This window comes from Mus caroli, chromosome 9, assembly GCF_900094665.2.
Source record: "Mus caroli chromosome 9, CAROLI_EIJ_v1.1, whole genome shotgun sequence".
In the NCBI taxonomy this organism is placed as follows: domain Eukaryota; kingdom Metazoa; phylum Chordata; class Mammalia; order Rodentia; family Muridae; genus Mus; species Mus caroli.
In genome coordinates, this window is record NC_034578.1 from 16,468,282 (window position 1) to 16,494,823 (window position 26,542).

The 26,542-nt window shown below is 42.5% G+C and overlaps 1 protein-coding gene and 1 non-coding gene across 11 annotated transcripts; one reads left to right on the plus strand and one right to left on the minus strand.

The window, feature by feature from the left end:
- Positions 1-24,793, minus strand: LOC110301195 (zinc finger protein 426). Of its 10 annotated transcripts, none has more exons than XM_029481226.1 (9): positions 24,728-24,793; positions 24,416-24,481; positions 18,193-18,300; positions 9,860-9,981; positions 7,934-8,016; positions 6,544-6,670; positions 4,703-4,783; positions 3,369-3,451; positions 1-2,915 (listed from the first exon to the last, which is right to left on the minus strand). In XM_029481226.1, exons 4-9 carry the CDS (start codon positions 9,882-9,884, stop codon positions 1,659-1,661), a joined length of 1,656 nt encoding a protein of 551 aa, XP_029337086.1. In that variant the 5' UTR covers positions 9,885-9,981; positions 18,193-18,300; positions 24,416-24,481; positions 24,728-24,793; the 3' UTR covers positions 1-1,658. The 10 variants fall into 10 exon arrangements, with proteins under 10 accessions (XP_029337086.1, XP_029337085.1, XP_029337079.1 ...); XM_029481219.1 differs by lacking the exon at positions 18,193-18,300 and adding an exon at positions 15,027-15,127 and having other exon boundaries at positions 2-2,918; positions 24,593-24,766; XM_029481220.1 differs by having other exon boundaries at positions 2-2,918; positions 24,593-24,766.
- Positions 9,597-9,705, plus strand: LOC115031981. The gene has a single exon (XR_003837636.1). It is a non-coding gene; the product is annotated as a U6 spliceosomal RNA (small nuclear RNA).
- Positions 24,794-26,542: the final 1,749 nt, after the last annotated feature.

Here is a 26,542-nt window from a genome sequence, read left to right on the forward strand (position 1 = left end):
CAATATTTTCTTTTGTGTGATCATTGGTGGTACAGGCAATGTCAATTGATTCTAACTGTTTTTCTGTATCTGGGTTCTTTGGTTCTATTGCTATTATAATAGTTGGTTTTCTCCTCTCTGAATAGTACCAGGGGTGACCTCTAAAAAGGCTTCTCACTAAGAACTTCAAATAAAACTAGAAGAGATCCAACCACATATGTAAATCACAGTTTAGAAACACAAGAAGATCAATAGCAAGTTCCAGGACAGACAGACAGACAGGGCTACATTGGGAAACCTTATCTTAAAACAAATAAACAACAAAATAAAACCACAAAACAAAAACAAGGCAACATGACTCCTCCAAAAGGTCACTCCTTCTCAATTACTGACTTCAGAAATAAGAGAATGGTTGAGAATGCAGGACAAATAACTTTAAAATCTAGGCTTTTTTTCTCACGTGTGTGTGCATAAGCCAATATGCCCGTGTGTATTCATGGAGACTAGAGGAGTTTGTGGAAGTCAGTTCTCTCCTTACACACACAATTTGTTAGAGCTAATGCAGCAAAGTAATAGACCAGTAACTTAAACATGGTTATTTATTTCTTACAATCTGGAGGCTGGAAATCAGAGATCAGCATAATTCAGGTAGTTTCCTCTGGAGGCCTTAGTAGAAACACTTGTGGTAGCCACTTGTCTCCATTTGCAGAAGGCTGTCTGAAGTTCCCATGGTCTTCTCTGTGTGCATCCTGCAGCATCTTAACCTCTTGAGGACATTAGTCACTTCTAATGGACTCATGGCAACCTCATTTGCTTTTTATTATTTTTATTTTATACATGTTTTGCCTGCACAGACGCACTCATGTGTATGCTGAGTGATCACAGAGGCCAGAAGGGGCCCAAATCCCCTTCACCTAGTTATGGATGGCTACAAGCTACCATGTGAGTGCTGGGAACTGAAGCCTGGCCCTCTGAAAGTATAGCAGATGCTTGTAACTATTTGAATCATCTCTGCAGTCCCTCACTTGAATTTTTAAAATGTAATATTATTGGGGGGAGTGCATGCCACAGCATTCATGTGGAGGTCAGAAGGCAGCTTTTTAGGAGCCAATTCTCTCTTTACAATGTGGGATTCAGGGATAGAAAATGGGTAGTCAGGAGTGTATGGAGAATGCTTTTGTCTGCTGAGCCATCTCAACAGCCCTCATTTCAATTCTTTAAACATTTTTGTATTACTGTGGTATATGTGGGAGGGTGGACAGACACATGGAGATCAGAGGTCAACTTTAAGGCATTAAATCTTCTACCTTGTTGAGTCAGTCTTCCTCTCTGCCATGCTACATAGACTAGCTGGCCTGCAAGGTTCCAGGTGATCTTGTAGGAATGCTGAGAATACAGATGTATGCCACTACATCTGTCTGCTTTACATGAGTGTGGATCAGATTCAAGCTGTCAGACATTCCCATCAAGTGCTTTTACCCACTGAGCCATCTTGCCAGCATCCACTTTAATTTTTTTGACATGGAGTATTTGTGTTGCTCAGTATGGCAACACAGCACCTCTCTAAGCTAAGTATCTAATTTCATAGTTTCTCCCCAGTGTGAGTACCATCATGTCTTCAAAGTACATGAGCACAAACAAGGGCTTCCTCACATTGCTTCCATCAACTAGGCTTCTCTCTAGTGAATTCTTTCATGTCTGCGAAGTGAACGAGGATGACTGTAGGCTTTTCCACACTGCTGACACTTATAGGGTTTCTCTTCAGTGTGGGTGTGACTTATTTCATGAATCCTGAAGGAACTGGGACAGATGAAGGCTTTCCCACACTCCTTACATTCATAGGGCTTCTCTCCAGTGTGGGTTCTTTCATGGATCTGAAATGAAGTGGAGTGACTGAAGGCTTTCCCACACTGTTTACACTCATAGGGTTTTTCTCCAGTGTGGATTCGCATGTGAATTTTAAGGTGGGTAGAATAGTTAAAGGCCTTCCCACACTCTTTGCACGTGTATGATTTTTTAGCATTGTGAGTTCTCATGTGATTATTAAGACATGAAAGATATCCAAATGCTTTCCCACAAATCTTGCACTCACAGGTCTTCTCTTCAGCATGCAATTTCAGATGCCCATTAAGGTTTGAAGAAATAGCAAAGGCTTTCCCACATTTCACACACACAAAAGGCTTTTCTCCTGTGTGAGTTCTTATATGTTGAATAAGTCGAGAGGATGTAAGGAAGGCTTTCCCACACTCCTTACATTCATAGGGCTTGTCTCCATTGTGAGACCTTACATGTATACTAAGACCTGAGTGCTGAGTGAAGGCTTTCCCACACTGATTACATACATAGGGCTTCTCTCCTGTGTGAGTTCTTCCATGGATCTGAAATGAATTGGAATAATTGAAGGCTTTCCCACACTCCTTACATTCATAGGGCTTTTCGCCAGTGTGAGTTCGCATGTGAATATTTAGATATGCAGGATATCTATAGCCTTTCCCACATTCCTTACATCTGTGAGGTTTCTTTGCATTGAGAGTTTCTATAAGCACAGCAAGTCTTGAGTTTATAAAACTTCTCCCACACTCATTCCATTCATAAAGTTTGTCTCCACTGTGAGTTCTCTGGTGTGTCTGAAGGTGTGACTGGCTCATAAAGGACTTCCCACAGTCGCTGCATTCAAACCCTTTCTCTTGTGTAGCAATTTTCTCATAAGCTTTAACTGGGGTCATGCCGGTTTCTTCACTCTGACTGAACTCAGAAAGTTTCTCACCAGCACAGTTTTTCCTCTGAAGCATTAGAAAGTCTTTTCTGTACTGACTACAACCATAATTATCCTGTGCAGGTTGAGTTTTCATATCTGTCCTGAGGGGTGAGAGTTCACTGAAGAAGTCTCCATATTGCGTCCCGTCACAGAGCTCCCTTCCTCTGTTGATTCCTGTCTGCTAATAAGAGGGATAAACAACATTTTTCTGCAGTCAATTGGTAAGGTTTTAACCATTTGATAACAAAATGCTATAATTATGATTATTTTTCATTACATGCATACAGTTCATACTCTGTTAATTACTCTCAAGTGGTGTGATAAAACACTTACTCCAGACTGCTATGTCATCTGCTCTCATCTTTAAAAGATTTCTGTACCACTCCAAGAAAAAGATGTGCTTTATGAGTTCTGGAGCAGTGAGGTTCATTGTACAGTGAGGGCACAATCATTTCTTCAGAGACATTTGCTCTTGTGTGCTAGCTGCTTCTCTCGATATCTCCTTTAGAGAACTCCCTAGCTTTCTCCCCCAAAAGGCTTCAAACATGCCAAGTAGGTACTCTATAAAAGACACATCTCTAACCTCTAATTTTCTTTGAGAATAAGAATAAGATACATTTTTTATTCTTACCATTTGCATTCTATTGGATAAGTTACCCCTCAGAAATTCCTGCTGGAATGCTGAACATTTGGTTTCAAGCTGTAATTTCCATTCTGAAGTAAAACAGAAAGACAAATGTAGATTTGAAAAAAGGAGTTATTTTTTAACTGGAGCTAAAAAATAGTGCTTCCTTATTTTATTTTGAATTTAAGAAGGGAGAGATGAGGTTTCTTTTTCTGTTCTGTTTTTGAGACTACACAACCTCACCTTGAACTCACTACACAGCCCACACTGCACTGACTTCATAACCACCCTGCCTCCGCTTCCTGATCAGTGTTTCAGGATGTGCCACTGTGCGAGGCAAAGATAAGGGCACGGATCAAACTTTTAGATCATATCAAAAGTTGATTCTAGCGGCTGGAGAGATAGTTCAGTGGTTAAGAGTACTGGATGCTCTTCCAGAGGTCCTGAGTTCGACTCCCAGCAACCACATGGTGGTTCACAACCATCTGTAATGGGATCCGATGCCCTCTTCTGGTGTGTGTCTGAAGAGAGCAACAATGTACTCACATACGTAAAATAAATAAATAAAATATTTTTTAAAAGTTGATTCTATAAAAATCAAAACTGATGGTAAATAGAAATTATCAGGGAAATACTATAGAAAATGTTTAGGAAAAGAAGAGCATTTCTCAAAGCAATAAACTTAAAGGTTTGACTAGACGAAAACTCGAAGAGAATTGGAAGTTGAAGGTTTTCTTTCTTAGTCCAGAGTTCTGAGACTAATTTATTTTGGCGAGCTTCACTGTAGGAGCTGGGATGGTTCCATGGGTAAAGTGCTTCTTGTACAAGTGTGAGGGCCTGAGTTCAGATCCCCAGGGCTCACAGAAGGCTTGGCATGGCAGCATGTGCCTGTAATTCCAGGACAGCTATGACAAGATGGGATGCTAAGACAGAGGAGCCCCTGAAGATATCGGGCCTGGCACGTGCAGCAGCAGACAGAGAAGATGGTGGGGACTGACTCCAACACACGCACTATAGCAGCACATGCATGCCCCCACATACACACATCATGCACAGATATACAAGGACCTTTCATTCATCAATTCATTCACTTACTGAGTGTATGTGCACACACACACACACTTGCATCACAACATGCAGATAGAGGTCAAGGGGCTTTGGGAGTTGGTTCTCTCCTCCACCACATAGGCTATAGGAACTGAACTTAGGTTGCCAGGCTTGGTCGAAAACGCCTTTACCTACTGAGCCAGCTCTCCAGTCCAACACAAGGACTTTGCTTTTACTTTAAGTCTATTTCAGTTACAAACACTAAAATTTCATTAAATATAATGAATACTGACCTGGGAAAACTATCTTCTGACCTTTACTAAACTCTTCTTGTTCCAACCAAGAGATCAAACTGGGTTTGATGAGCTGATACCCTGTGTACAAGGTAAGACACGTTAGTGAAAAGGCTCATACAGAAAAATGACACAATTACCCAGGGCTCAGGAATTAGAAAAATTGTTTTGTTTTGTTTTTTCCCTCCAGCTTTTTGAGACAAGTAGGACTATCTAGCTTGGGCTATCGTGAAGCTCACAGAAATCTTCCTCTTTCAGCCTCCCAGGTACTTGAATTCCAGAAGTGCGCCACCAAACCTGGCTAAGAACTAGAGCTGTTATAACAGAGAAATTATTTTCAAAGGATTGGTAATGCAAGTCCCACCTGTCCATGCCTCAGAAGTTTAGCTTGTTCTGGAGTCTAAGAGTCCAGTTAATTTAGACATCCACAAATGACCATGAATTGGAGTTTCCTTCCTCTAAGACGGGATTGCACGCAGACCCCTGCACATGACAGGCAGGTGCACAACCACTGAGTCCTCTCAACCCAGGACTCTACTTTTGTTCAAACAGCAAGTAAGAGAATTGCAACAAAGGGATCTTTGTTCCTCTAAGGAAATTAATTACACGTGGTTCATAAGAAGCATTATTCATCGCAATCATCAAGATAATTAAACTTTCTAATTTACTTATTATTTTATATGTGGATATCTGTGCTCATGTATGTGGGTGTGCTTCTGTGTATGTAGTGACTAACAACACCTGAGAGATGGGGATCTAACTCAGCTCCTCATGCTTAAGAAGGAACCAGCTGCTTCCCACCTCCCAAAAGAAAGTATGATTCCCTCCCCACATTTGATAGGCTAAATCAGAAACCTCAATGTAAAATCTTGTATCGTTTCTATATCAATAAATTCTCTTAGAGTTCACGAGATGGCCAATCCATCTTCCCAACCCCTTCTTTAATTAAATATATCTTTGTGTGTATTATGTGTGTGGTACATGCATATGTGGTATATACACACGTGTGTCCAAGTGTGCATGCCTATGCCCACATGCAAAAAACAAAGGAGGGTGCTGGGTACCATCCTCTATCACTGTCTGTCTTCTTTATGGCAGTCTCTTCTGGAACCTTGGCTTGTATTTTGCTAGCGAGGCTAGCAGCCAACAAGCCTCCAAGATCTTCATTTCTACCCTCCCCTCAACTCCACACTAGGGTTACACATGCATGCAAGACCATGCCCAGCTTTTTACATAAGTGCTGGGGTCCTAAGAGCTGTAAAGCAAGGTCTCTTAACCACTGAGTCATCTCTCAAACTCCAAGAGAGCTTACTGACATAGAAATGATAAACAATTTCAGCTTCTGATTTGGCCTATCAAATGTGGAGAAGAAAAATATATACTTTCTTTTGGGAGGTGGGAGGCAGTTTTTGAGACAGGGTTTCTCTGTATAGCCCTGGCTGTCCTGGAACTCACTCTGTAGACTGGCCTCAAACTCAGAGATATACCTGCCTCTATCTCCTTAGTGCTGAGACTAAAGGCATGTACCATCACACCCAGCAAAAATATATATGAAGAAACCTTGAACTTTTAAAAAAACACCCTGGTAAAATAAAACATATTTAGAGTAGTAGACATCTTTAATCCCAGCATTCAGAAGGCAGTAGCAAGGGTAATCTCTGTGAGAGTACATCTCAAGTTCTAGGCTAGCGAGGGCTACACTGAGATAGATCCCTTGTCTCAAAACAAAACAAAACAAAACAACATGGAGTTAGGGATGGAACTGTCTTATTCAGAGTTGCTATCACCACTCCTAAAATAGTCAGCTCATAGGGGGCTACTGGTAGCAAGAGTAGCCCTACCTACTGTGGCCAGGTTCTGGTAGTTCTCCAGCATCACATCTCTGTAGAGGTTCCTCTGATCTGGGTTCAGTGAGGTCCACTCCTCTTGGGTAAAGTCCACAATCACATCCTCAAAGCTCACTAACTCCTGAAATATTGCAGGCATGTTGGTTTGAGCCAAAAAAGAACTCTGTTAATGAACATGGGGGGTGGGGAGGGTGAGGAAATAGGACCCAACATCTACAGAAAATTCCTCAGCCTCTGATTATCTAACACCAGAGTTAGGTAGCTTTACTAACTCCTCTTTGAACTCACATACTTTGTGTGTGTGTGTATATACATGAGTAGTGGTAGGAATACTTGACTGTGCAACTCCATGTGGAAGCCAAAGGGTGATGGTGGAATTTCTTTTTCAGTTGATTCTTCACCTTCTTTTCTGAGACAGGGTTTCTCACTGAACCTGGAAATTGCTATGTCAGCTAGACTAGCTGGCCAGGCCTAGCATCCACCCTTCTCCACCCACAGTCCTGAGATCACAAATATATGCAGCCACGCCAAGTTTTACATGGTGATGGGGATCAAAACTCAGGTCTTTGTATTTAGACAAGCCCTTTAACCACTGAACCATCTCCCTAGTACCCCAGAACCTTGACTGAGCACACTAGGCAGGGCTCTACCACTAAGCTCCATCCCCAGCCCTATTCTCACTCTTGATTTCCTCAAGTCAAATGCCACTGCGAAAAAAAGCAACTGATACCAGCAGTACACAAGAAAATATCATGGTATTTCTCTGTATTAAGCACACTGACCAGTGCTTCCAAAATATGTGATGGATGAGCATACATGAACAAATGTCTGTGGAGAAGGACACAGTCGTCTGCCCTGTCATCTGCCAGAGCACTCAACAAAGGAAGAAACATGCAGTGTTGACCAAGGGTCAGCAAGATGGCTGACCACCTGAGTGTAATCTTAGACACACATGACACAAGGAAAGAGTTGACTCCTGAAAATTGTTCTCTGAAAACACACACACACACACACACACAAAGGAAAACACAAATGCAATAAAAGAGCAAGAGTTGACACCATGAATGTAAAACCAGGTTCTTACTGAAAAGTCAGAATTAACTGTAAGCTTCAAATTCACTTAACAGGAAATGTTTTATCATAGCTATTGTTGACTTAACACTAACTTGGAATCTGAGAAGAGGGAATATCAACTGAGGAACCACTTTCATCAGAATGGCTTGTGGGCATTTTCTTGATTCTGATTTCTTTGAGGCTCTATTTGCTTTAAACGGCTCTAGAGGTAAGTTTATCTAAAGGAAATTGTCTATAAGTAGGACGTGTGTGTGTGTGTATTTATGTGTACGTGTGTGTACATGCACACATGCACACATGTATGTTTTACCTGATCATCTGTCAGGCAATCAGCCGACATCATTTCTGGTGGTAGTTTTCCTTCCTGAAGGCAGCCTGAGTCCTCTGAAGGACCTTATGGAAAAAGAGAGAGGTGTGAATACTCAGTTGTCCAGAATTCTCATTCAAGACACAGAAGTCATTCTGGCCTATTACAAAAGCCTTATGTAATCACTCTAACTCCATGCCAATCCCTCCCTCCATCCTCTTGTTCTCTTTCTTGTTCTGTGTCTCTCAATCTATGTCTCTCCTTCCCCTCTCCTGCTCTTGTTCCCCACCTCGCACGCATACACACACATATGCATGCTCTTCCTACCCCCACATGCCACAGAATGCTAGAGCAGTCCTGCCCCATCTACAACTTGAAAGAAGGATGGCAAGGCATGCTGCTTATTAGAATAACTATTTATTAATAACAAGCTCGGCTCACAAGGGAGGAGGCTTATGCTCTGAAAATGTTACTTTATCAGGGCTGGGGCTGTAGCTCAGTACAGTACTTGCCTGGCATGCATACAGCCCCAGCTTCCATCTCAGCATAAAAATGGGTATGGTGATGCATATCTGTCATCCCAGCTGAAGAAGTGGAAGCAAGAGGATCAGAAATTCAAGGCCACCAACTATTACTAAGCAAATTTGAAGCCACCATGGGCTACATAGGGCCCTATCCCAAAAAAGAAAAATGTTGGGGGATAGAGAGATAGTTCAGTGGCTAAAAGCACTGGAGTCTTTTCCAGAGGACCCAGGTTCAATTCTGAGCATTCACAGGCAGCTTACAACTCTCTAGTAAAGGGATCTGACACCCTCTTCTGGCTTCTGTGGGCCCTACACATACATGATGCATAGATAAACATTCAGAGAACACACACACACACACACACATATATATATAAATCTAAAATAAATATGTTACTTGTCATGATTATAAAACTCCTAATGAAGACTGCATCTCTCCCCTTGTAACAATACCCCTGTAAGCCAGCAAGTGGGTAAAGGCACTTCCTTACCAAGCCTGTTGATCTGAGTTCAGTTCCAAAGAACCGCATGGTAGGAGAGAACTGACTCCTAAAAGTTGTGCTCCCCACCCCACTTCCCCCTTCTCTCTCAGAACTAAAGAAGGAAGGGAGGAAGGAAGGACGGACGGACAGAACTGACATCCACATGCACACACCACATATGCACATATTCATGAGCACACACAAGCACACACACACATATACACAGACACAAACACATGGGGGGTACCCACAAAAAAGACCTAGAGCACCTCTCAAGTACTAACTAGATCCTTGCCTGGAAATGCTTGAAATCAATGAAAGGTTTGACCCTTTCACTGGCTCAGGGTCAAGCAAACTCAGAATGTGTACAGCTGTTATTTACTGTATACCTCCTCAGAGAACTACCCTTTGTCTTTAGATTGTATGTGTATTAGTGCTGGGCCTGCACATATGTCTGTGCAACACATGTATACCTAATGCTTGCAGAGGTCAGAAGAAGGCATTGGATCCCCTGGAACTGGAGTTACAGGTAATTGTGAGCCACTATTTGGGTGCTGGGAACTGAACTGGAGTTGCAGGAGCAACAAGTGTTTATTATAACAGCTGAGCCATCTCTCTACTCCTGAGAACTACCTTTTAGACTATTTAAAAGAATCGCCTGCTGGCTTCAGCAATACATATACAAAAAAATGTAACAACACAATTGAAAAGATTAGCATGGTTCCTGAGTAAGGATGACATGCAAATTCTTGACACATTCCTTATTTTTGCGATCAGGATGTAATATATGAGAGGAGAATAAATAAAAACAGTAAAAGAATCAGCAGCATAAGCTGTTCTGGTTCAGACGACTGTGCTACTATATACAGTACTACCTTAGGGGAACCTTGGGAATTCTGAGAAACAGTATCAGTAGACCTTACCATGGGACGAAGCAGGAGCTGCCATCCTGTAACACGGAAGTCTGCATGAATACTCCTTTCACTGAGGCAAGCTTTGCTTTAGTGCAGCGGATGAATTTCAGTGGACAGTGGCACTCTATCACCTGTTGTACACAACTGTTAGCATTCCTGTAATTAACCACTAATTAACAAATACTAGATAGTCATTATCTGTCAATTGCCATACATAAACTATATGCAGGAAATACACAAGAAGACCACTAAGCACAATACTTCCTGAAACATGAATCCTAGTGATACCGTGGGTCACTGAGAAATGCTATGTAGCAGACAATAAGCAAGGAGGTGTGTGTGTGTGTGTGTGTGTGTGTGTGTGTGTGTTCAATTAATCATTATGACCACCCTTCACAGTAGATATCACTGCCCTAAAAAGATCTACAGTCAAAGCAAAGTATGGTGCTGCACACTTATAATGCCAGCCATGGGAGACTGAGTTAGGGGAATTGCCGTGAGTTCAAAGCTACCCTGGCATACAAAACAAAACCTTCTCTCAAACAGGGAGCTAGCGAGATGGCTAAGCAAATAATGGTACCTGCCACCAGATAATGTAAGCCTGAAAACCTGGGTTTGGCCTCCAGGGCCCATGTAAAGGTGGAAGGCGAGAACCACCTCTGTTTATAAGACAGTTTATTGTCTTCTGAGTTCCACTCATGAGGTGACATGTGCACCCTTCTCCCCACACCATACTTTTTGAAGTTTTTTCTTTTTCTTTTTCTTTTTTCCCCCCCAAGGCAGGGTTTTTGTGTTCACCTGGCTAACCTGGAACTTGCTCTGTAGACCAGGGATCCACCTCTGACTTCAGACTATTGTAAATAAAGGCCTTAAAACAAAACAAAACAAGCACGGTATCATGTCCTACGTGGCCCTCAAACTCACTATGTAGCCAAGGTTGGCCTTGAACATCTAATCCTCTGGCCTCCATATCTCAAGGACTGGAATTAACATAAATATGTGCCACCATGCCCAGTATGTGTGGTAATGCTGAACAAACCCCGGGTTTTGTGCGTGCTAGGTAAGCACTCTACCAACTGAGTTATGTCCCCAGCCCTCCTTTTGATTCTTTCATCATTAAGCATTATGTTAAAAAATAATTCTGGAGACCAGAGAGATGGCTCAGCTATTAAATCCTAGGCTTACAACCAAAAGCATAAAAAATATCTTTGTTAAAATTTAATGACAATTACTTATTCACTGAACCCAAATTGTAGCCTAAGTTACAGTTCATTAGCTATACAACAAATTCACTCAGAAACCTTACACACACCTTGTTCCACAGATCCGACTAAAACACTGACTCTAAGATATAATTAAAACTGAAACACATACTTTTTTCCCATGGGAAGCATGTGCCATGTGCATGAAGGCTAACGGACACTGGATGCCCTGCTCTGTGTCTCACACCATATTCCACCGAGACTGGGTCTCACTAAACATGCAGCCAGGCGGCAGCCAGCAAGCTTTGGCAATCCTCCTTATCTGCCTGTTATACTACTGGGGTTCCAGGTACACAAATGACTATGCCATGGGTACTGGGGATTTGAACCAAGTTTCTTATGCTTGAATAGTGCATATTCATACCCACTGAGCCAACTCCTCAGCTCAAATACACACATCTTAACTATGCACTGCAGTTTTGAGAACAGCATGGATTCCAACACATGCCTGGACAAGACTAAAAACGTATCTCCTCAGAGAGTCCACAGCCCTTTCTCTCTTCTTGCTTCAGTCTGCTAAGTGCTTGGATTGCAGACATGTACCACGTGCCTGCCTCCCAGACAAGCACTTATTTTGTCTACCAGATTTAATAATCTATATATGGATATGGGACAAGTTGCTCATTTTTTTCAATGTTGATTGTGAAGGCTAAAAAAGCCAAAAAAGAAAAGCAGAATCTCACACTCTGTTGCTCCAGTGATGTCTCCTTAAGCAATGAGAGCTTAACACCTAGTGAGCCCTGGCATCTCATCCCAAATGACCAACCTCTTTCCCCCTTTTATTAAAAATAGATTCTTTTCAGGGCTGCAGAGATGGCTCAGAGGTTAAGAGCACTGGCTGATCTTCCAGAGTTCTTGAGTTGAATTCCAGCAACCACATGGTGGCTCACAACCACCTGTGATAGGACCCAATGCCCTCTTCTGGTGTGTATGAAGACAGTGACAGTGTACTCATATTCATAAAATAAGTAATCTTTTAAAAATAGATTCTTTTCTTATATAACATATCCTGATTACACCAATCTTTGGGAGGAAATGGTGTTATAAAGCTTGCTACCTAACAGGATACTGAATTATCAACTCTTATCTCAACGACCCCATACAAATGACCCAGGAGACCAGCCAGAAACTTCTCTCGGCTGCTACAGAAGGTCTCCAATCTCTCTTGGCAGCAGCAATTCCCTGAGAGGTGTTTTGCTGTGTTTCTGTCATTAGTGTATTATATTATTATGTGTATATGTGTGCGTGTTTACATGTGTGTGGGGGTATGTATGTGTGTGTATGTGGGGGTGTGTGGGTGTACATGTGTGCTTGTGTGTGTGTGTGTGTTCGTGTGTGTATGTGTGCGTGTGTGTAGGTCAGAAGCCAATTTCTGGAGTAGTTTTCACCTTCCATCATTATGTGTGTTATAGGACCACCTTCAGGCTGTCATCAAGTTGAGCTATCTCTACATCCCCATAACATACATTCTTCATTAAAACTTTGTATTAACTCTGATCTAGAAATACTTTTACTCTCATGCCTTGAGTGTCCTGTCTCCAAGATATTTAATCTAATTTATCCCCTACTTAAGAAAACACCTGGAAGAAATAAATTAGTATCATCTTCTGGAATTATGGACTTGACTTGAAATATTTGTTATATACACTTTGTATTATGGGCTGGGCACATATTTTGAACATTAGTATTTCTTGATAAACAAAATCTTTTGTCTTAGTAACTTCTGTATCCTAACATGTCATTCTTATAAAATGCTTATAAGCTGCACATCATGGTACACATTTAATTCCAGCACCCAAGAGGCAGGTGGATGTCTGTGAATTATAGGCCAGTCTGGTCTATAACTTCAGGCCAGCCTAAGATACACAGTGGTGAGACCCCATTTCAAAAGAAACTAAACCCCCAAAAGGTCCAGAGACCTGCACCTCTAAGCCTATCTCTGAGGTCCTAACATGAGTTTCAGATTTAAATAGAGGGCAAGAGTTATGCATAGCTAGGCAGTCCTGGTTAGTATGTGGTTACTGCATCATGACTGTCCAGGCTCCAGCCTCCTGCAACATGATCTGAACTCTTTCCAGGAGACCACAGGGGAAGGGGGGCGGATGGAAGGGGGAGAAGGGGAGGGAGGGAGGGAGGGAGGGAGGGAAGACAAAGACAGAGGCTCCCAGTTTTTTCCTCCCCCAACACAAGATTCTTGTAGAAACAAACTGAGATGATTCCGTGCTTTCAGAAGTCTGACCGCCCCTCTTCCCTTTGGAATGCCTTTATTCCCACCATGACAACTACAGAGCCTTGTGAAATTCTACAATTGAGTATTAACTTGATTTAACTAAGTAACTGTTCATAACACAACATAAATTTCAATTGATAGGAACTATGTTACATGGAATGCTGAGAATGGAAGGGTGAGAACCCCCGTTTTGTGCACTCACCCACCAGCCACTACTTGACTGTACACACCAGCATCCAGTGTGAGTTCTTTTTAATAAGCTTTTTTCAGATGTATTTTTTGAGTGGGATGTATGTGTGTGTGTACTCACATATATGCACCATGTACATGCCTAGTGTCCAAGGAAGTTAGAAAATCCAGGTATTGAATGGTCCCAGAACTGGAGTTACATAATTATTAACCCCTGTGTAGGTCCTGGGAACCAAGCATAGTTCCTCTGCAAGAGCAACAAATGTTCTTAACTGCTAAGCCATCTCTCTTGAACCCTAACAACATGAATTTAGTGGTTCTGATCTAAAAGTGATGATGATGGTGGTGATGGTGATGATGATGGTGACGGTGATGATGGTGATGATGGTGATGTGTGAATAGGTATATAATAAACCACATGCGAGGTTGAAGGCAACTTCCAGAAACAGGCTGTCCTTTCACTGTGAGTTCCAGGGATTGAACACCAGCTGTTAACTTGGAAGCAAGTACCTTCAGCTGTTGAGTCTTCTCTCTAGTCCTTTACATATCTATATTTCACTATTATCAATTATTATAGAGCGTGTGTGCGCACAGATACACATGCTATGGCACACAGGAGAAAGTAAGCCAACAACTTTGGACAGCTGGTTCTCTCTTTCAACTGTGGGTTCCAGAGACTAAATTCTGACCAAGCTTGCACAGCCCTCGCTCTACCCACTGAGCATCTCATCACCCTTTTAAAGGCTTCGTTATTACTGTACATGTGTGTGCGCTTGCCTGCCCATGCTCCATGGCACACACGCAGCCATCAGAGAGCAATCTGTGAGAGTTGGTTTCTTCCTTCTCCCATATGGGCCCAGGATTGGCCTCAGGACACCATGCTTAGCCCCAAGCACCTTTACCACCTGAGCCATCTTACTGGCCCTCCTTCTCTTTTTGATCATCCCAGGTGCTGGGGTTATAAATGTGCACCTTTATTCCTGATAACTCGTGTGTGTGTGTGTGTGTGTGTGTGTGTGTGTGTGTGTGTGTGTACACATTTGCATTCAGCACAAGTGTGCAAGTGCCTGTGTTAGAGGGCATCAGATACTTTGAAGTTAGAATTACTGGTGGTCTGACTTGGATATTGGAAACTGAACTTGGATCCTCTAGAAGAGCAGCATGCACAAGTTAAGGTCAGGTGACAACTTTCAAGAACTTGTTCTCTCCTTCCTCTGCGGACTCCAGGGATCAAACTCCGGTTACAAGACTTAGAAGACAAGTGTTTTGCATACTGAGTCACCCACCTGCCTGATCTAAACAATCTTGTTTGTATTGTTTGGTTAGGTTTCTCTGTGCAGCTTTGGCTATCCTGACACTTGCTCTGTAGACCAGGCTGGCTTTGAACTCATAGAGATAGATCCACCTGCCTCTGCCTCTGCCTCCCAAGTGCTGTGATTAAAGGGTCTGCCGCCACCTAACCATGAACTAAGCAATCTTACCAAAAGCAGCTTACCAGCTTACGGGGATAATGGATTTACTTGGGTTACTCCTAGACACCACAGTCTATCACTGAGGGACGTGTAGGCATGAGCTCAAGCAGCTGCTTCCATCACACTGGGAATCAAGAGCAGAGAAATGAATGGCTCCTTGCTTGCTTGCTTGCTCCCTCATTCTCAGCTTGCTTTCTCCTGTCTTATATGTTTCAGAGTCCAAAACCAGGAAATGGTGGCACCCTCAACAGGTTGGGCCTTCCTATAGGAATTAACAATCAAGACAATGCCCCCACTCACACACAGGCAAATCTGATTTACACAGTTTCTTACTGAGACTGTTTCCAGGAGACTCTATGCTGACAAGTTAAAAGCTAACTATTAAATCACAAAGGAGAAAAAATAAATAATCCAATAGGATGGGTTAAATGAAGTGGGGCAGGAGGGCAGAACAGAAGAGGGAGTATGGGAAAGACAACACTAAAGGCTTTTGAAAATATTATATGGAAACCTACCTTCCTAAAATTCATACTTATATAAAAAAAGGAGTTAAATAGAGTTACCCTATAATCAGACAACAATGCCTCTACTGGATACCACAGGCTAACACATAAAAAATTCAGTGTCAGAAATGAATTACTTCTTCTGGATTTGTTGGCCAGTGGCACTGCACAGACCTCCAAACATTACAGACTATGGCCACTGCTCTTGCTCACCCTCCAGAACCTGAGAATAAGACACTATTGCTGAAGTCACTACATAATTCAGCCACACAACACGTAAGAAATCAAGCTGGTATTAGGATGGAAGCTTCACCCCCATTGGCTAGCTTGAATAGTGCTGAATGTTATGCACGCTACTAAAAGAGAAAAAGAATCACCAATCATATCCAGCTATGAATGCTGCAATAACAACCAACCTGGAAAGATATGCCCACTGATGCAAAAGTGGCATAAATATTATGGGAATACTTTCTGACTGGAGTTAAGGCTCTCTGCACAAGATTGAACCCATTCCAAGAAACCGTGTACCCATACTTAGTAGTATCAGAGCCAAGAAACCATGGCTAGATAGGATTTAGACCCTAGACCTACCTCTGTTATTCTGCTAAATAGACAGTGTTAAAAAAAAAAAAAAAGAAAGAAAGAAACCAACCTTCTAATATAGATTAGTACATCTCTAAATCTTCATTAGAGGAGCTGCCTGCAGAAGATGGCAATCGACACAAAGATCCACAACTGGTCAGAGCACTCAACTCAATGAGACATCTCTATCACACCTTTCCTTTCAAGGCTCAGGAATCATCAAGGAAGAGGGAGTAGAAAGAGTCAGAAACCAAATGACCCTGATGAATGTGTTTCCCAGACATACTAGGGTACATGCACAAATGAACTCACAGCAGTGGTGAAAACATGACCAAGACCTCTGCAAGCTCAAGCTAGACAAAAATCTCAGCACTAGGGGAAAGGAGACAGTCTAACACCTAGCACAGGAATGTCTGGTCCTCTGCTTAGAGGAAGTGAGTCAGTTGTCCACAACTCAGTGGTCAGTGGATGGGGTGTTTGGGCAGCACAAACCATACTAGAAAAGAAGAGGAGGAGGAGGAAGAAGCAACAGCATAAAAGCTGGGTAGGAAGGGAGGACAGAACTGATCTTGGAGAAGGTGGAGAGGAAAGTGAATATGATAAGCATACACTGTACAAAACTCTAAAGGAAAAAAACAGCCATCAAGGCATTTTATGATGCCATATGCCATGCTGCCACTGAGTAATTTCAAAGTAATTATAAGGTGCTGGCTGGCACGTATGATATGATTCTGACAAAACACGCTGAAATACTGTCAATACTAGAGGCTTGGTGTTTATGACACATCCTATTAACACAGAACTAAATTCATTAATTGCTCCCATATTTATATTCTAGTATGCTATTCATGATCAATCAGTTTGTACAGAAGAAATAAGTTGACTATGAGACAATAAAACATGGAGAGAGGGCTCAGTGGTTAAGAGCACCAACTGCTCTTCCAGAGGTCCTGAGTTCAAATCCCAGCAACCACATGGTGGCTCACAACCATCTGTAATGGGATCCGATTCCCTCTTCTGGTGTGTCTGAAGAGATTGACAATGTACTCACATACCTAAAATAAATTTTAAAGAAAAATCTTAAAAAAAAAAATTTTTTTAAAAATTGAGAGAAACCATATTCACTTAACTTATAGTATATTGATTAAATCATTCACTATCTCAGCTATTTCTGTTCATCTCTTACTGTACTGAATTTATAAATCACAGATACATATGTTGTTGGGGGGTGGTATCCACAGAGTTCTATTCTCTCTACAGTTTGAGGCATCTACTGACATTCTTTTTTTTTTTAAAGATTTATTTATTTGTTTATTATATGTAAGTACACTGTAGCTGTCTTCAGACACTCCAGAAGAGGGAGTCAGATCTTGTTACGGATGGTTGTGAACCAACATGTGGTTGCTGGGATTTGAACTCTGGACCTTTGGAAGAGCAGTCGGGTGCTCTTACCCACTGAGCCATCTCACCAGCCCCATCTACTGACATTCTTAAGATGTATCTCCCAGAGGACCCAAGGAGATGGCTCAGTGGACAACATTCTTGCTGTGTAAGCATGAAGACACTGGGTGTGGATTCCTAGCACCCATATAAAATCCAGTAACTTAGCACATGTCTGTAACCTCAGTGCTGGGAGGGATGTGAAGTCAGAGACATGCTGGCCAGCTAGCCTAGCCAAAATGGTGAGCCACAGTTTTAACGAGAAACCCTAACTCAAGAATTATGATAGGCAGAAGACATAGATGTTGACCTCTGAGTTCCACATGTATATCTAAACACACAAACTACACATGCATATATACACAAAATACACAAATAATTAAATGATTTTAAAACACATTTATTTAAAAAGTCCCTCCTGGAGATTAGGGGACCATTATATTGTTCATTTCACTCAGCAACTTGATGATGGAGGGAGGTACCAAGTGAGAAAAGGACTCATGTGAATACACTGGGAATAGTTTCAATACAGAAAACATGGGAAGATAAGCAAAAAGAAATAGATATGCTGCTGACTCAGCCCAAGCCAAAGATGCTATTATAAAGAGGACGGGTACTCAGAGAATGTGGTGATATGAGTGAGATACATACAGGTGATACGGACCTGGAATCCCAGCACTTAGGAAGTGGAAACAGGAAGTTCATGAGCACAAGGTCATCCTCAGCTACACAGGGAGTTCAAGGCCAGCCTGAGTCCAGTTTGAAAACAAAACTGAATATGACATTAGAGTTAACAAAGGAGAACATGCTTAGCAAACATTCAGTGGTTTCAAACACATGTGATAATAGGACAACTGGTTGACCACAACATTTAATGCTCCTCCGAACAATATAAAGTTTGAACAAGTGTGCCAGTTCCTGCACTTGTCCTTTATGAAGGAAATTAAGACTATGGTATGAAAAGCAGCAGCAGCATATTGAGCTTCATCACGTGTTCACAGTGCAGAAGTATCCCTCCTACAGCACACAAACTCACATTGCTATTTACACACCAAACCCAAGGAGCTCCTTGTAAAGCCTGAGAGTCTGAGAGACCTCCACCTGGGAACAGGGACTGCATTGTCCCTACAGCTGTAATTCATCAGAAGGCCCAGATCTGATTCAACACTGGCTTGGGCCTTAATATGCATGCCAGGTTTATGGGATATTGGAGTAAGCTTTCTTCACATTGTGAGAAGGTGTGTCTCTGTATTTTCAATTGTGAATTCTATACCATTAGAAAGCTCTATGTTCTGGCAATATTTTGGTATTGTCATTTCTATGGCCCATCACCCTGTTTTCTATTTTGTAAATATTGGTCCTTCCACACCTGCCTAAAAGCAATCTTGAAATGTATCAGAGGTTGTTTTGCTACTGATTGGTTATAATGAAGATCTGAAGGCCAGGAGCTGGGCAGAAAATAGAGGGTGGAACTTCCAGGCAGACAGAATGTCCCAGAGAGAAGAAAGCACTCACTGAGAATGCACATGGAAGGGAACAGACAATGACCAGACTAGAGCACTGAGGTAGCCATTTGGTGGGATGTAGTTGGGTTAAGTTAGATAAGCTAGCTAGGAAACTGCCCCACCAATAGGCCTAACCGCTGGAGGCATCCTTTATCCTGCTATAATGGGATATTCATGGCCTGGAATATTATGGGCAGCTGGGTATGGAGTTGGCATCTGTGATAATCTGTTCTTGGATAGCCCAGTAGGTGGTATGCTGTTTGCTGGCCTGATGTGTGGCCCAAAGCTGAGAAGGGCAATTTCTTAAGGCAACAAAAGCACCTGAGACAGGCACTCCACAAGGCATGAGAAATATGGATAAACCCTCCTCACTGAGCAATTGTCAAAGGGCACTAGCAAAATTAGCCATTGGTTTCCATTTGTCAGTGAAAATTTGAAATAAAGGATGTACTCCCACCAGAAATAAAAAAGTGGGGCCAGCAAGACGGCTCAGTAGATAAAGGGGTTCACCACCAAGCCTGGTGAGTGCTGTTCAATTCGAGTCCTGCAGGGTAGAAGAAGAGAACCAACTCTCCCAAGTCACCCCCTGACCTCAACCTAAGCCCACCCCCAAACATAATTTAAAAAAAATAAAGAAGGGGGCTGGGCGGTGGTGACCCACGCCTTTTATCCCAGCACTTGGGAGGCAGAGGCAGGCGGATTTCTGAGTTCGAGGCCAGCCTGGTCTACAAAGTGAGTTCCAGGACAGCCAGGGCTACACAGAGAAACCCTGTCTTGAAAAACGAAAGAAAGAAAGAAAGAAAGAAAGAAAGAAAGAAAGAAAGAAAGAAAGAAAGAAAGAAAGAAAGAAAGANAGAGAGAGAAAGAAAGAAAGATGAGTGAGATGTTGCATTTTTTTCTGTCATTAATAAGTGTCAGGGCCTCAAAGGGGATAGGAATGCCACAAGATAACCAACAGAGTCAACTAACCTGGACCTTTGGGACTTTCAGAAACTGAACCACCAACCAAAGAATATACACAGGCTAGACCTAGACCTCCTCGCATATATATAACAGATGTGCAGCTTGGTCTTCATATGGGTCTGGAACAACTGGAACGGTGGCTATTCCAAAAGCTGTTGCTTGTATGTAGGATATGTTCTTCTAGCTGTCTGGCCTCAGTGGGAGAGGATGTGCCTAGCCTTGCAGAAACTTGAAGTGCCAGGGGGCGGGGGGGGGGGGGGGGGGGGGGGGGGGGGGAACCACCCACTCAGAGGAGAAGGGAAGGGGGAGGGGAATGGAGAGATTTGTGGAAGGGGATGACCAGGAAGGAGGGCAGTAAGTGGGATGAAAAGTAAATAAATAAAAATAAATTAATTAAAATTTTAAAAAGTGTATCAAGGCCAGTGAGATGGTTCAGTGTGTAAAAGTACTTGCTGCCAAGCTTGAAAAACTAAGTTCTCTCTCTGGAAACCCAGAGGTTTCTAACAGATAATTAATTTCCATAAGTGCCATGGTACTCCTACGCACACCCAAAATATAAGAATAAAGTGTGCCAAATGAGAATCCTGGAAGATGCTATCTATCAATGTCATACTTGTGGTCCTAGAGAAGTGTATACAGTTAAAATACCGTCTGAATGGACTGTGTGTGATGACAAAGTTGCTGAGGTACTTCAAAGGCAGCCTGGAAGACTATACTGTGTTTAAGCTGAAAGACTGAGGCACACTACAGCTAATACGCTGTTAAAATAGGCACAGAGGGGCTGGTGAGATGTTCAGTGAGTATAGTGCTTGCCGTGCAAGCCTGATGACATGAGTTCAACCCCTGAACTCACATCAAGATGAAAGGAGAAAGCCAACTCTACCAAGTTGTCCTCTGACCTCTGTACACATACACACACCATAATAATAATAAATAAAAAGAAACAGGTACTAAGTAAAAGGAATACATTAGCCAATATATAAGTAAACACTACACACCAGTTGTTGACTGAATACAGTTAGTAGCAATATTTAGTTTTGTACATGGGGGCTTTGACTATGGAGTCATAACACTGAGTGATACACTGCAAGGTACTACCTATGAATCTGACACATGACAAGTAATTATATACATTTTGGATTTTGAATTAGATCAAAATATAGAACTTTGTTTTATTGCTTTCTAATACACAACAAAAATTTATCACATACTCACTCTATAGTAGTTACATTAAAATGCAGACATATAGAAATATATAAATCTCAGGAGTCCCAAGGCAGGAGCAAGAGAAAGCATGAGTTACATAGTGGATTCCAGGCTATCTAGGACTACACAGTAAAAATCTATTTCAAAAACCATAAATGAAAATGTAAAGGCTGATATATACTCATAATCTATTATGATACATTGTATTTCAAGCTCTTGAATGGGGGGGGGGGAATTTTGAAAGTATTAGCTCGGTTGGTCTGTTGCTCAGCTGTAGGGCATTTGCCTTGAATATACAAAGCTCTTGGTTCAATCTACAGACTGAACAACAAAAATCACACAGCAAAGATGAAATCATTAACTCAAGGTAGCCACGTGTGTCACAGTGCTGGGACATCTAAGGCAGGAGGACAGTGTCCAAGGCCGAACCACAACATAACTACAGTAAACAAAACTAAAAATTGAAGCTTAAAAGTTCCTTTATTTTATTCATTTGAGTTCAGAAACAGCAAAAATTCTGCTTAGGGAAAGAAACAGGAGGGAAGGAAGGAGAAAGGGACAGGGGAGGAGGGAAAGAGGCAGGAGGAGGAGGGAGAGAGAGGCAAGGAGAGGAGGGAGAAAGAGGCAAGGAGAGGAGGGAGAAAGGGGCAGGGGGAAGAAGGAGAGGGCATGGGAGGAGGAAGAGAGAGGGAGTAAGGACAGGCAGGGGAGGAGGTTAAGAAGGACAGGAGGAGGGTGAGAGGGAAAGAGAGAGGAGGAAGAGAGGGAAAGGGGGAGGAGACACAAAGAAACAGCTATTCACCAGAATAAGATGACAAAGCAAAAAATTAAATAACTCATAAAATGTCACCCCAAAACAATATAAATTCAAACACAGACTCTCACTGTGTCATGCTGGTGGCCTCCAAATTGTGGTTGTCTGCCTCACTTTCCTAGGCACTGGGATTCCAGGTTTATATCACTCAATGATTTCTCTGCCTCAGTTCCCAATTCCTGGGATTCCAGGTGTGTCACCCATGCAACTACTGCTTCTGAGAATACAGCCGGTGCTCTTATTTACCATGAAATGGCCAAGTGATTTCCCTTTTCCAAAACACATGTCTTGCAGTTACAACTAAAAATCTGTTTCTTATTTTCCCCAGAATAAGTTGTAAATAAATTGCTAGACCAGGGGAAATTGAGAGAGCAGGGCAAAGAGAAAAAAAATTAATGTATGTCAAAATAAAATGTACATGTGTCCTCTAGCCTAGAGCGCACAACCTTACCTCTCAGTTCTTGGGACTGCAGGTATCTGCCACCAAGCCCAGCACAATACAGAAAGCTTGAATGGATCACATACCTCCAAACATCCAGAAGCTTGTTGCTGCTTTTTAAAACAATGTGAAGAATTTTGAATGTTTATAGATCAGATATCACCTGCATCATTTTATGTATGTAGGTATGTATGTATGTACATATGTATTTTTGTGGTGTTGGGAATTGAACTGGGGCCTCATACATGGTAGGCAAGTATTCTATTACTGAGCTATATTCCCAGCCAGTTCTTGATTTCCTTCTTTTCTTTTGTAAAGATAAGATCGTGTGGTTCAGGCTGGCCTACAACCTACTATGTGGCCTAGGTTGACCTTGAACTCCTAATACTCCAGCTTCTATCAGCAGAGAGCTGGGATCAGAATCATGTGAGCTACTGCACTCAGTTTATGTGGTACTAGGAACTGAACCTAGGGGTCTGTGGATAACACACAAACACTCTATCAACTGAGCTGAATACCCAAATAGCTCTATTCTTTAATTTTCTTGATTGAATCTAATAATATTTTGCTTTCAGTAAGACAATGTCCTAATCTAGGTGGTACATTACCAAGTATTTAACAGTCAAGTGTTGTATCTATTATTGTTTATTCAGAGATAGGGGTATAACTATACAGACTGGACTGGCCTGAAACTATGTAAATATCCTGGCATAGAAATCATGTTCTGGGGCTGGAGAGATGGCTCAGTGGTTAAGAGCACTGGCTGCTCTTCCAGAGGTCCTGAGTTCAATTCTCAGCAACCACATGGTGGCTCACAACCATCTATAATGGGATCTGATGCCCTCTTCTGGTGTGTCTGAAGACAGTGACAGTGTGGTCACATATATAAAACAAATAAATCTAAAGAGAGAAAGAAAGAAAGAGAGAGAGAGAGAGAGAGAGAGAGAGAGAGAGAGAGAGAAAAGAAGTCATGTTCCTATTGCTCCAACTCCTGAGATCACTGCTATGTGCTACCATGTCACCCTTTATTTTCAGTTTACATCTTAGCAAACAAGTCACCATACAATGTATCTTGCTGGGGAAAGAGTAGACACGGACTGCTGCAAGAGGTGACAGCAGCACAACAGATACTGGACCATCAAATATGCTAGTACATCTAAGTTTTTTTTTTTTTTTTAAAGAGAAATGGGGGGGGGAGGGAGATTGTTGGGGAGAGAACACTAATTTATCAATCTTCTTAATAGTTAATTCTATGATTTTTAATAATCTAGCTTTCCACATTTCTTCTGTGAGCTCCAAGCAGTTTAGTGATGAACAGATCTAAGAACGAAGAGAAAAGTATGTGTATCACGCACGGGGCCCTGAATGGACCACAAGCACAGAGAGATAAAGGGATGAGGATGTATAATGCACAGGGCCTTGAATGGACCACTAGCACAGAGAGATAAAGGGATGAGGATGTATAACGCACAGGGCCTTGAATGGACCACTAGCACAGAGAGATAAAGGGATGAAGAAGCAAACACAGGCCTAGGAACTTTGGAGGTGGAAAAAAGCTCACTATTATTGTTTGTTAGGTTTTTGCTTGTTTGTTTTTAATAAATACAGTATTTCACCATGTAGCACTGGTTGGCCTGGAACTCATTTTGTACACCAGGCTAGCCAAGAACTCACAGAAATCCTTTTGCCACCTGTGTGCCGTGAGTAAAGGCTTGCCCGCTAGGTTTTTATGAATGGGCTGGAGTTCTACCAACGTTTATATTCTCTCAAGAAAGACGTACATTCGAAGTAACTAAGAAATTTGTCTCTGTATCCTAAACTAAAGGTCAAAATAAAACACGCACTCACTAAATAAAATACAGTCTAACAATATAAATTAAGTTCTCACCCCGACATTCGTCTCTAATATTTTCTTAAAAATACGGCCTTTTCCAAAAGCGACCTTTCACTGAATGCTCACCAGAGGCGCTGAAATCGCAATGTTTATGACGCTGATCACTCCAACTACTCCGGCAAAATTTCATTTCTGAGGAGAAAAATAAAAGAGCTTTTCGCACAGAATTTGCTTGGGCGGCTTTTGAAGAGCAGCATCGTAGACGCAGCCATCGCCAGGCCCGCCCTCTGGACACTTCCCCACCTTGGCGACTGACAGCCAGAGAGGACTCAGGCTTGGCCGCGCCCGGAGGCGCCGTGGCAAGCGGAGCAGAGCTCTGCACTCTCCTTCTCTATCTCCCCCTCGGCCTCCAGGTAGTCCCTGTACCGCAGAACTCACGAATGCCAGCCAACTCCGCAACTCTTCAGTGCAGATAAGAGCCGGAAGAGACGGGCGCGGGCATGACGTCACTTCCGCTCGCGCTCCGTCTGCTGCAGAGCCAGGGCCGGGAGTCTACCTCGGTTAACTCCTGTCAGATTTCTGGTTTCTCCGCAGTGTCAGGGCAGAGGCGCTGTAAGGGCTTCACCGCGGGAGCTGGAGGCCAACGCTCTTCTCCAGAACAAGACAGAATTAGAATCCAGGCTGTGAGCCGGGCAACGGTGGTGCCAGGACCAGTAAGTCCTTTAACCACAGGGTTTCTTGTGGGTACCCAGCGTCCGCTCAGCGGAAACTTTTTTGCCTGCCACCGCTGCATTCTTAGAACCCTTGCTTTCTAGTGCACCCTAATCCAGTAGGAAACAGAAGGCAGTCTCGCATCCGTAATCATCTAGACCTCTCAAGGTGTTGGAATGGTATTTCGTAGGCTGCGACCATAAAGGGTGCTTCAACAGATTGACCCTACCTCAGCCCATTCCACCAGCCTCAGGAATCAATGGAAATAACTGGGTTTCTGACTGGGAATCCTGAGGTAGTTACTGGGTGGGTCTTGAACTCGTCCTAACCTCGTATCTGCTTCTTTCCCAGCAACTGTTTTCCCAAGTCCCAGGTTCTATTGAATGCCCTAAGGAAAGAGTAAGCTCAAATCCTGGTTTTTGTCATCTCAAGTCACAGGAAAAATGCCCAGTCACTCAGATTCGACACTCCTGGTTACTGATGGTCCCTGATAACATGAATGGAGAGCCAGTTTAACCACGCAACAGTTGAGTAGCTGAGAACTGTAATGTTACTAGACTGAATTCTGCTGACATCTGTTGGTCAATGCGAGTCAAAGAGAAAAGAAGCTATAATCAGCTTCTGACGAAAGTAAAAGCATTTATGGCCTCTATTACAGGATGCAAGATCAGTCTGTCAAGAGACCCATTTACCCTCTCTGCCATGAACTTGCTCAACCAGGGGCTTGCGTTGCTTCAGAAATAATATGCCAGTATGACTTCTCAGCGAAAAGGCAGACTTTCTTACTGCACTTAGAGCTCAAGGAAAAGCTCTTTACTAAAGCACATGGCCAAATACGAGTTGACCTCGAATATAATTATATACACCTTAGAGTTAGGCATTTTACACACATTGTCATCCTTAAAACCTTTAGGTTCCAGCCCCTGATTAGACTTTTGAACAATTTAACAGAGACCGGAGACTACAAGTCTAGCCACTTGGACAGATGGGATATTTACACAAAAATATTGCCAAGATTATTTAAGTACACTGGTGTTGTTCTTTTCAAATAGATGTGACCCAGGGTCATGTTGCCCAGCTGGCAAAATTTATTATTTTTTTTTAAAGAAAGGAACTGGGGTGTGGGCTGAAGAGATGGTTCAGTGGTTAAGAGCACTAACTGCTTGTCTTGGTCAGGGTTTCTATTCCTGCACAAACATCATGACCAAGAAGCAAGTTGGGGAGGAAAGGGTTTCAGCTTACAATTCCACACTGCTGTTATCACCAAAAAAAGTCAGGATTGGAACTCAAGCAGGTCAAAGCAGGAGCTGATGCAGAGGCCATGGAGGGATGTTTCTTACTGGCTTGCTTCCACTGGCTTGCTCAGCTTGCTTTCTTATAGAACCCAAGACTACCAGCCCAGAGATGGCACCACCCACAAAGGGACCTCCCCCCTTGATCACTAATTGAAAAAATGCCTTGCAGCTGGATCTAGTGGAGGCATTTCCCCAACTGAAGCTCCTTTCTCTGTGATAACTCCAGCCTGTGTCAAGTTGACACAAA

What these genes read in the sequence shown, in the direction of transcription:
- LOC110301195 (XM_029481222.1), bottom strand. Translation starts at nt 9,884, where the DNA reads ATGGCAGCTCCTGCTTCGTCCCATG. An exon ending in ATTGCCTGACAGATGATCAG is followed by an intron (nt 6,671 to 7,933) that starts GTAAAACATACA and finishes GCAATATTTCAG; the next exon opens with GAGTTAGTGAGCTTTGAGGA. An exon ending in TATCCAATAGAATGCAAATG is followed by an intron (nt 2,919 to 3,368) that starts GTAAGAATAAAA and finishes CCCTCTTATTAG; the next exon opens with CAGACAGGAATCAACAGAGG.